Source organism: Ovis aries, chromosome 14, assembly GCF_016772045.2.
Source record: "Ovis aries strain OAR_USU_Benz2616 breed Rambouillet chromosome 14, ARS-UI_Ramb_v3.0, whole genome shotgun sequence".
NCBI classification, from domain to species: Eukaryota; Metazoa; Chordata; class Mammalia; order Artiodactyla; family Bovidae; genus Ovis; species Ovis aries.
Genome location: NC_056067.1, coordinates 64,600,006 through 64,610,614, shown reverse-complemented (window position 1 = coordinate 64,610,614; position 10,609 = coordinate 64,600,006). Strand labels below are relative to the sequence as shown.

Genomic DNA, 10,609 nt, shown 5'->3' with positions numbered 1-10,609 from the left:
TCAAGTGTATTCCTTGCTCTTCCACGAGCCCCCTTTGCAAGGATTATTCCCGGGGCGGGGTGCTAACATCGCATCTCTTGGCCTAAGGGGCAGAGGACCCCAATCTAGCTTAGAGTGACTTCTTTGCCTCTCCTCCCCTAGCCCTTGACCTCAGAGCCTTCCACGGAAATCTTTTATCCTTCCTAAATCTGGGGGGAAAAGAAAACGGTTTCGCTTGAGCGGATTTAGTCTTCTTTCTGCGGAGCCACAGCGCCCTCAAGTGTTCACGAAGGCTTGGCGCCACCTCTTTTGAGAAACGCGTGTAGGTGTGTCTAGGTAGTGTCTCCGCAGGGGCTTGAGAACAAACCGTATTCACCCTGGCCTACGTTTGGCTTGTTTTCCTTTATTTTTTTTTTAATTTTAAGGCTTATTGATGACTTTTCTAACTATCCTGAGGGCTGACTGATCTCATCTCTCTTTCTCCTTCAGTTCTCTGCACACTCCTCACCCACTTTCCCTGGGAGAATTCCTGGGATGGTTACTTTCAGCTTGGCCAGGCTCTGGTGCCCAGCGACTGGCTCAGACTCATGTCTCTGTGAAGTTATTCGGTAGCTGTGGTCAACAGCTAACGTCAGTCTGCTTTCTTCCCCCGCCATTCCGCACAGCTTGTGGGATCTCAGTCCCACCACCAGGGTTCGGATCCGTGCCCCCTTGCAGTGGCCGTGCAGAGCCTTAGCCACTGGCCCTCCAGGGAAGCCCCTTGGGGAGAGTCCTTCAGGCCAGCAGCACCCTGAATCACCTGGCCGACCCCTTCGGCCTCGTCTCTGGGCCCTGCCTCTGTCTCAGTCAGTTTATTGCCCATAAACTGCCGTGTATAATGAGTCACCCCTCCACTCAGGGCCTCTCAGTCGTGTCTGACCCTTTGTGACCCCGTGAACTGCAGCACGCCAGGCTTCCCTGTCCTTCACCATCTCCCAGATTTGCTCAGACTCATGTCCATCAAGTTGGTGCTGCCATCCAGCCATGCCGTCCTCTGTCGCCCCCTTCTCCTCCTGCCTTCAATCTTTCCCAGCATCGGGCTTTTCCAGTGAGTCATTTGTTCACATCAGTGGCTTGCTTCTGGTTTATGCAGTTCCCACTGAAGCCGTAAAGCACACCACACAAGAAACGCTGCTGTTCTGAGTCCAGCATGTTGTGAGGAGGCCCAAGCGGGCCACATGGAGGTGTCGGACCAGTCCCAACAGCCACGACGTGGCGAAGAGCCAGGCCCCAGACGTCTGGGCCAACCAAGTCAGCCCCAGCCGCCCCAGCCCTTCACATGCGCCCCCTCCAAGCGTCCATGGGGGTGGAGAGGCTGCCCTCCCTTCGTGGCCTGCCCCACTGTCTACTCATAGGCTGATGACAAGCATGGAATAATGAGCATAAGAAAATGTTTTTCTTCATGATACTTCCACACCGTGTGCTTGAAGAGAAAGGTCCTTTCTTGTATTGGATTAATTCCAACTTTTTTTTTAAACAGGGGATTGGGGGGAAGTTTTTTGGCGATTAGAAAAAAATGCTTGTCTTCTGAGCTCTCTCCCATAAACCTGTATGGTTTATGGAATGTGTAAGAGGGGTTTTTTAAATCTTCAAATGTAAAATTAAACCAGAAAAAAAAAAAAAAAAAGACTTGGTGGCTTAAGAGAACAATCCTTTAATCTCATGCTCCCAAGTCTGTAGGCTGGAGAGAGGTTCTGCTCCTTGAGGCCCAGGCTGGGAGGGGCACTGGCCATATTCTTACCATACGGAGCTGGAAGGTTCCAGAAGGACAGGGAAAACCCACAATGCCTGTGGAGGTCTACATACGAAATAAAAAATTGAAGGGTAAAGACAGCATGTCCAGCAGAGACAGGGAAGGTGGAAGGCATAAAATAGGAGTATGGGCTTAAGAAACACAAATTACTACGTATAAAATAAGCTACAAGCACATATTGTGCTAAATACAAAATATAGCTAATATTTTATACTAACTATAAATGGAGTGTAACCTTTAAAAATCGTGAATCGCCATGCTGTATACCTGAAACTTATAATAATGTACAGCGACTATACTTCAGTTTAATAATACAAGCAGGTGTTAAACGGTTTAACAGGCAGCCTTGGGAGAACAGAAAGTAATATGGTGCCTCACAGGGCTTTGCGATTCCGGTGACATACATTTATCGTGTCATACATGATTGTACGTTCACACGTTTCTCTGCCTTCCCAACTATCTAAAATTGAGCTTGTGCCCATTTCTCTAATAGCCAAGTGAATGATTTACGAAGGCTCACCCTATGAAGAGAATAATTCAGGAAGTCTAATTCTATGGAGAAGCACTTCACGGTAACGGCAGGCCAATAATGGCTCCTATTTCAAGTCCTCCGCTATAATCATCCGCCAACGTCAGCGAGTTTTCCACTTTCTCTGGTCTCAGCTGGAACTACAGCAATCGTCTGAGACAAATGACTTCCACTGCTTAATGGTGAACTGTGGCATGCAAACCACAGTGCTGTGTGACCTGGGGTGACTGACTTAGCCTCTCTGATCCTCAGTCTTTTGAGGCTCTGCGGACTCCGCCCCCGGCCCCGCCCTCCTCGGGCTCCCGGAGAGGCTGGCTGAGCGTCTTCTTTCCACAGCGTGCAGACGCTGGGCCTTCTGGGAGTTGTAGTTTCGGTGACGCCGGCACGGGGGGCCTCAGTCGCTGTGTGGGCGCAGAGCGGCGCCTTCTGGGAGTTGTAGTTCTTGGGAGCCCCAAACGGGCCGCAGGTCTCCCGGCGCGCGTGCACACAGCGGGTCGGCCCGGCGCTTGGGCCCGACTGTGGAGGCTGCTGCCTTGCTTCGTGAGGCCTGCATGTCCGCGCCACCGCGGGACGAGGGGCCGCACGGGGTCCGCGGGGACCAGGTAGGGCCAGAGACGGTGGAGAAACTGACTCGAACCCGCCACGCTTGGCGGGAGCCGCCGAGGCCTTCGAAGCTGGTCCCGAGGCGAGGGCGCCGGGGTGCGGTGTGCGCACGCGCGGGTGTCGTGCGCGTGCCCGTCGTGCGCGTGCCCCTCTGTCTGTGTGTCCCCGGTACGTCCTCCCCCGCCCCGCGTGCCACTCGGGGCAGCTTGTCTCGGTGCAGACGTGTTCTGCAGGTGTCACCGTGCGTGTGAGCGCCTGTCACACCAGAACTTTGTGCCCGTGCACCTGTGCGCGTGACTTCGTGAGTCCGTCCCCAAGGGTCACCGTCGGTTGGCACGTGCCTGACCCTCGGGGCCTTTGCCCGAAAATTCGAGCACGTGGGGACGTCTGTCTTTGTGTGACTTGGAGCATGTGTGGAATGTGTTCTCCTGGGTAGGTGTGAGGTATATAATTCCACAGTTCTGGGTCTGCACCTGTGTGGGAAGGCTCCGCAGGTGCGTCTGCCAGCCTGGAGCCAGATGGTCTGTGTGTGCCCGAGCGTGCCTGCGTGTGGAGGGCCGTGCCTGGGGTGTTTATGAGAGACCTCAGGAGCGTGGAGTTGTGTGTGTGTGCCCGTGGGGGAGACCTTGCACGCCTGTGACTCGGCCTGTGTGAAGCTCTGCCCACCACGTGACTGCATGTGATGGGTGTGCCACTGTGGGCGGTTGGGCAGCTGCCACGTGTGACTTACCGTGTGTGTAGCCGTGTGTGTGCGTGGGCAGGCGTGACCGCAGGTGCACTTGGAGTTGTGCACGTGTGTGAGATGGCCAGCCTTCTTGTCACCCACAGCATATGGGAGTGTAAGGGCTTCCGAGTGCCCAGGGAGGGATGCTGTTAACCACCTCCCTCCCCCAGTACGGTCACGTGCCACCCCTGTGTGTGTCTGTGGGTGATGTGACTGCCTCTGAGCGTGTCTGTGTCTCCCCTTTTGCCTGTTTGTGTACCTGCCCGGCCCAGGTCCACCCCGCCCTGACTCCACCTACCGTCCCCACACGCACACGGCGGGGACACCCTGTGACCGGTGTCTGCCCAGGCATCTGCCTTCACGTCCCTGCTGCTTTCTTGCACAGACATCAGCTGGACCCACGCGGGAGGCGCGTGCAGCTGGGACATGCGCCACAGCCCAAGAGACGTGGACGGGACCCAGTGCTCCCAAACCCACGAGGTGGGTACCACTACCTGCTCTGGGGACCCAGCCAGGCCCTGCTCAAGCCTGGGGGCTGCCAGAGGGGTGACCCCACACTGGGACTGGCCCAGCCTGGGTCCCGCGGCAGAGCTCTCACCCTGCACGAAGACCCTGCGTCACCTGCCCTCACCGCATTGTACCGAGTCTCCCTGCTCTCTGCCCGGGTCACGCTTCTGCCCTCGCCCCGCGCTCAGCCCCTTTACTTGTCCTCTGACATCCTGGTTGTGGTCCCACCGTAGACCCTTTGTACTTGGCGGTGCTCACAGCCCAGAATGCTCACGCCGTCACTTCCTCAGTGAGGCCTGCACTGGGGGAAGAGCCTTCCAGGCAGCTGGAACGGCCAGTGAAAAGGCCCTGTGGCAGGAGCATGCCCGGAGTCGTTTGTGGAACAAGGAGGAGGCCTTTGGCTGGAGAAGGGCAAGCTCAGAGCAGGGGAGGGTGGGGTAGAGGCTGAAGTTGGGCAGCTGCTGTGCGGCCATGGAGAGGAGTGAGGCTTTCATGGAGCCATTGGTGACTTTAAGTGGAGGGGGGAGAGGAAGGGGGAAAAGCTCTGGAGCCCTGGCATCGCCACTTCCAGCAGCCTCACTGTGGAATAAAGAGCTAATACGTGGCAAGAGCTTAAAGCAGCAGGCCCCAGCCTTTTTGGCACCAGGGACCAGTTTCATGGAAGACAGTTTCCAGGGAGGCTCAGGCCCAGGGGGCAGACACACGACTGTCTGGATCCACGGCCTTTCAGGGAAGGGTGTGTTCAGGGGGTGATGCCATCACCTCCAGCATGGCCCCCCACTCACCCGCTCCCCCGCAGGGGGCTGCCCCCAGTGGCAGATACTGATCGCTGTACACGCGTGAGCACGTTTGCACACACGAGTGAGGGCTTAGGTATACATTTTGCGTGGACGCAGTTGAATCCCTAGCAGCAGGGTTTAGAGACTTGGTTGCCGCACCTGGCGGGTATGGGGGTGCTCCTGGCTTCGGAGAGTTGTGTCCAGGGATCCTGTTCAATGTCCTGTTGAACAGACGCACAAGGTGGCCCCAGGACACCGGTCTGACCCAGGCGGCCGGTAGACAGCCCCCGCGCAGACCCTTTCCCAGCCCGAGACAGACCAGTTTGGTTCTCCGTTGTTTCCTTTCCTTCCTTCCTTCTCTCTCCCGCTTCTCCTCCCCTACTTTTCCCATAACAAAGGTGTGAAATCGAGGCAGCAGCTCGGCAAGCCGGGATGGAAGCACTCCTGGAGGGCGCCGCTCCCCAGAGCTCCAAGTTGGGAGAAACCCCCAAACCCGAGGGCGGGTCCAAGGCCGGGCCAGAGAAGGCAGAAGCCTGTTTGAAGCAGGAGGCCCGCAAGGAAGACCCCACTGGGGACGGGGTGCCCGAGCAGGGTGAGCTCGCCGCCGGAACCCCCGAGACCCGCTGCAGCCCCCCGACTCCCCAGGCCGACCACCGGCCCCGGAGGCGCGGCGCTCCAAGAAAGCGCAGGACCCTGAAGAAGGCAGCCGCCAGCACGGAGCCGGAGCCGGAGGAGGTGGCGGAGCGAGGGGGCGGTGGCCCCAGCAAGCCGTGGAAGTGTGGGGACTGCGGCAAGGCCTTCCGCTACTGCTCGGCCTTCACGCTGCACCAGAGGACGCACACCGGCGAGAAGCCTTTCCCCTGTGCGGACTGTGGCCGCGCCTTCAGCCAGAGTGCGCACCTGGCGCAGCACCGGCGTGTGCACACGGGCGAGCGGCCCTACGCCTGTGCCGAGTGCGGCAAGGCCTTCAGCCAGGGCTCCTATCTGGCGGCGCACGGGCGCGTGCACACGGGCGAGCGGCCCCACCGCTGCGCCGACTGCGGCAAGGCCTTCGCGCGCCCCACGCACCTGGCGCAGCACCGGCGCGTGCACACGGGCGAGCGGCCCTTCGCCTGCGGCCAGTGCGCCAAGGCCTTCCGCAGCCGCTCGTCGCTGCGGGAGCACCAGCGCATCCACACGGGCGAGAAGCCCTTCGCCTGCGCGCGCTGCGACAAGGCCTTCCGCTTCTCCTCGGCGCTGCTCCGCCACCAGCGCACGCACACGGCCCAGCGGCCCTACACGTGCGGCCAGTGCGCCAAGGCCTTCACGCAGGCCGCGCACCTGGCGCAGCACCGCGGCGTGCACACGGGCGAGAAGCCCTTCGCCTGCGCCGAGTGCGGCGCGCGCTTCAGCCAGAGCGCCTCGCTCACCGAGCACCGGCGCATCCACACGGGCGAGAAGCCCTTCGCCTGCGCGCAGTGCGGCAAGGCCTTCACGCAGGTGTCGCACCTGAGCCGCCACCGGCGCACGCACACCGGCGAGCGGCCCTACGCGTGCGGGGCCTGCGGCCGCGCCTTCAGCAACCGCTCGCAGCTGGTGCAGCACCGCCTGGCGCACACGGGCGCGCGGCCCTACAAGTGCCCGGAGTGCGGCGCCGCCTTCGGCCACGCGTCCTCCCTGCTCGAGCACCAGAAGGTGCACACGGGCGAGAAGCCCTTCCGCTGCGGCGACTGCGGCCGCGCCTTCAGCCACGGCTCGTCGCTGACGCTGCACCGGCGGACGCACACGGGCGAGCGGCCCTACGCCTGCCCCGAGTGCGGCAAGGCCTTCAGCAACCGCGCCTATCTGGTCCAGCACCACATCGTGCACACCGGCGAGAAGCCCTACGAGTGCGGCGGCTGCGGCAAGGCCTTCAGCTTCTCCTCCGCGCTCATCCGGCACCAGAAGACGCATGCCGCGGGCAAGAAGGCGGGGGCACCGCTCGGCCCCGCGGCCGCCGCTGCCTCCACACCCGAGCTCCCGGCGGGAGGAGGACCCTGCTGACGTGACAGCGGGGAGCCTGCAGACACTTCGGTGCTGGTGGTGGCTGCTGTTCAGCCTCTCAGTCTCGCCCACCTCTGGGCGACCCCGTGGACTGCAGCATGCCAGGCTTCCCTGTCCTTCAGTATCTCCCGGAGGTCACAAACTCAAGTCCACTGAGTCGGTGATGCTGTCTAACCATGTGATCCTCATCCTGTGTACATGGTACAACACATAACCTTGGTGGACCAGCCCAAGCACGAAGGCTGAGGTCTACGGGGACCTCCTATAGGTGGGGGCTCACTGAACCTTCGCTACCTCGTGCTCAGGCCCTTGGTGCTGGCCAGGAGACACACCACCACCCTGGTGATGCACTTGCGGAAACCGAGGCTCTGAGAGGCTCCGTGAGGTTCCCTCCTCACTCGAGGCTGACATCACAGTGCCAGGATCAAGCCCACATCTGCCAGTCTCCCTGGTTCAAAATCAGAGAGAGAATTGTGTGTGTGTGTTGGGGGAGGGGGTCACTCCGTCGTGTCCGACTCTTTGCGATCCCATGGAGCCTGCGAGGATCCACTGTCCATGGGAGTTTTCAGGCAAGAATACTGGAGTGGGTTGCCATTTCCTCCTCCAGGGGATCTTCCCGACGACCCAGGGATCAAACCCCCAACTCCTGCATTGCAGGCGGATGCTTTACAACTGAGCCACCAGGGAAGCCCATAAAAAGGTCAGCTAACTCAGATAATGATAAATGTTATGGACAGGATTTTAAAAGATATGGGGAAGTCATTCTGCCTTATACGTGAGTTAATTTTAATTTTACGCTAACTAAAATCCTCCAATAATTTGGCCACCTGATGTGAAGAACTGAGTCATTGGAAAAGACCCTGATGCTGGGAAAGATTGAAGGCTGGAGAAAAAGGGGATGAGATGGCTGGATGGCATCACTGACTCAATGGACGTGAGTTTGAGCAAGCGCTGGGAGTTGGTGATGGACAGGGAAGTCTGGCCTGGTGCACGTGGGTTCGCAAAGAGTCTGACATGACTGAGTGACTGAACTGAACTAAAATAGCTTGTTTGTGGCCTATCAAACACGCATTGTACATCTGCTTTAATTAGAAAAGGGCACATGGACCAGAAGTGATGCTTGTGCTGCTTCCCTTCCTGGGATGCCAGTGCTGGTACTCCGTCCATAATACTTCCTTCCCAGGTGCCAAGGCCAACTGCCGAGGCATCGTGTATGCATGGCGGTCCGTTTGTTTTGAAAACTTGAAGAAACCTATCCCTGACCTGTTTAACGTTTTGTTCCTACAATACGTAAAACTGTTGAAAACGATGCTTCTCTGGAGCAATTTCTCAGAATGATCTGGGAGGCTGTCTTCTGGGCTGTAGTGCTCAGTTTGACTCAAATAAAACTCTTTTCTATTTTTATTATACAGTATTCATCTATTATTTTCATTGACAGGGAATTGGTGGTATTTACAAGGCTGGGCATATCACTCCCGGGGGATGGCAAGCGAATGAAAGAAAGGAGCCAACCCAGAGAGAAGTTTGGGGAAAGACTGCTTGGACCCGCCGGCCGCTGAGGCCTGGCATTTGGAGGAGGGGGCTGACAGATGAGGGAGACTCCTTGTAACAGGAGAGGGGACCCGCCTGAGGTCAAGGGGGAATGCAGACCGGACACCCCATCACAATCATGTCTCGACCCTGCCCGGGCCCAGTACTGCCCGTCTGTTTGCGCGTCCCCCAGTTCTGATGGGTGGCACCCCGCAAGGACCGCGCCGCCTGTCCTGCCCACCGTATCATTTTCCGATCCCCGCGGCCCCGCCCCTCGCCGCAGGCTCCACCCCTCTGCAACTGCGCCTGCGCGCTCCGAGGCCGGCACGACTCCCAGAAGCCCTTGGGGTACGCTTCTGTCTTGGAGGCAGCCTGTACCCCGCCAGCCCCGATGCTTGTGGGGGCCGCCGCGGGCCGGAAGGGCCGGGAGCGGCTGACCTGGGGCGGGGCTGCCGGGCCCTGGCCTCGCCGCTGCCCGAGCGACCCTTGGCGCCTCCGCGCCGCCGGCCGGGACTCCGTTTCCCAGAGGGCGCCGCGGCGGTGGACACGCCCCTTCCGGCGGCGGCGCGCGGCCCGGCTCCCAGCGGGCCCGGCGGGGCGGTGGGCTCGGCTGCCGGCGGCGCGCGGGGCGGGGCGGGGCGGGCCGGCGGCCGGGCGCGCTCGGCGCCGACATGCGGGGGGCGGTGAGCGCGGCGCCCCGCGGGCTGGGGTCGCCGCCGCGGCGAGGCGCCCCCCGCACCAAGGCCAGGACGGGCCGAGGCCGGAGCGCGGGGACCCCGGTCGCCTTCGCCCGCCCGGCCCGGGGAAGGCCGCGCTCAAGGAGTGGCCCCACGTCTAAGGGCCGGCGAGGAGCGGCGACCGCGGGACCTGAGGACAGAGGTGGGGGTGGCGAGCGGACGGGACGAACCCATCCTGTCAGGGTGAGGGGAGCGTGGGGTCTGGGGCAGAAGCCTTCCTGGGGCCCGGGTGCTGGTGAATGGCGTCCCTGGGCTGAGGGGGGTGAGGGGACGGGCAGCCAAAGCTTGGAAACAGCCTGAGAGCGTCGGTCGGGGTCGCCCTCGCCGGGCACCCCTCTGTTCGGTGCTCCCAGAAACCCGCCTCCGCACCGTGGTTGCCCCTCGAGGCTAGTGACCTTATTCCGGCTGCCCCTTCAAAATTGGCCCCTGGCCGCTCATCCTGGAGCGTTTGATTCTCCACCTGTTGAATCCGTTTCGTATTTGTGGCCGTTGTTTAAGACGCGGCAGGAAGGGAGCCAGATGGAGACCTGGCCTCTAGCTGCTGCTTTCTCTTCCCCCAGCTCTGCCTTCCAGGGACACGGCCGCCCTCCGGGAGAGGAGGCCCCAGCAGGAGGCGGCCGGGACAGGAATTGAACGGCAAGCCACGTCCCAGGTGAGGGGGCGTTCCCTCTTCTCCTCTCTGAAAGGCAAGCTTGCCTTTCAGGGCTTAATGACGCTTATTTTCTTTTAGAAGTTTTCAGTGTAAGAGACCTGTCGGGGGAGCTGGTTCCCATTTGCCCACATTCTGGTGAGTGGTGGGCTACAGGGGCAGCCCAGGGCCTCCCCCCCTGCTTCCTCTCCATGTCTTCCTCTGTTTGTCCGTCACTGAAGGACTGAGTCAGCCCTTCCCTAGAGCAGAAAGGTGCTGCTCAGCACAGACAGGACAGCCCCTTGTGTTGAACCTGGTTTGTCTGATGTTGTCTTTGAGCCAGCCCCTGGAGAGACAGATGGCTGAGCCCTGGCCCCTGCCCTCTGGGAGCTCACAGCCTGTTAGTGGAAAGTCGTGGAAGCATACAAGGTTCTGAATGTGAGTTCTAGCATGGTGAGAGTGGGCTGGAGGAACTCTCGGCATCTCGGCACCTGTCGGGGAAGGGTAGGGAGGTGATCTCTGAGCCCCATTCAGTATTTTTCTTTGGCTGTGCTTGGGTCTTCATTGCAGCGTATGGACTTTGTGTGGTTACACTGCAAGAGCTTCTCCTGGTGGCACGCGGCTCTCCAGTTGCTTAGCTGCCCTGCGGCATGTGGGATCTTTGTTCCCCGACCAGGGATCGAACCTGCGTCTCCTGCACTGCTAGGCCGATTCTTAAGCACTGGATCACCAGGGAAGTCCCAGGCCTCCTGTTTTGCAGGAAGAGGAGAGGTTTGGCA

General features: G+C 60.2%; 2 protein-coding genes across 2 annotated transcripts in view; both read left to right on the top strand.

The window, feature by feature from the left end:
• Nucleotides 1–2,753: 2,753 nt before the first annotated feature.
• Nucleotides 2,754–8,342, top strand: ZNF835 (zinc finger protein 835). Its single transcript, XM_027978876.2, has 3 exons — nt 2,754–2,902; nt 4,013–4,107; nt 5,312–8,342. The coding sequence occupies exons 1-3, from the start codon at nt 2,852–2,854 to the stop codon at nt 6,933–6,935; spliced, it is 1,770 nt and encodes a 589-aa protein (XP_027834677.2). The 5' UTR covers nt 2,754–2,851; the 3' UTR covers nt 6,936–8,342.
• Nucleotides 8,343–9,128: 786 nt separating this feature from the next.
• The window catches only part of LOC105602020 (zinc finger protein 28 homolog), a 102,653-nt gene continuing 101,172 nt past the window's right edge, over nt 9,129–10,609 (top strand). Inside the window, 2 exon segments of the mRNA XM_042231296.2 lie at nt 9,129–9,344; nt 9,763–9,854. Of these exon segments, the coding sequence (XP_042087230.1) occupies nt 9,137–9,344; nt 9,763–9,854 (300 nt within the window). The 5' untranslated portion in view covers nt 9,129–9,136.

What these genes read in the sequence shown, in the direction of transcription:
- ZNF835 (XM_027978876.2), top strand. Translation starts at nt 2,852, where the DNA reads ATGTCCGCGCCACCGCGGGACGAGGGGCCGCACGGGGTCCGCGGGGAC. An exon ending in ACGGGGTCCGCGGGGACCAG is followed by an intron (nt 2,903 to 4,012) that starts GTAGGGCCAGAG and finishes TTTCTTGCACAG; the next exon opens with ACATCAGCTGGACCCACGCG. An exon ending in AGTGCTCCCAAACCCACGAG is followed by an intron (nt 4,108 to 5,311) that starts GTGGGTACCACT and finishes CCCATAACAAAG; the next exon opens with GTGTGAAATCGAGGCAGCAG.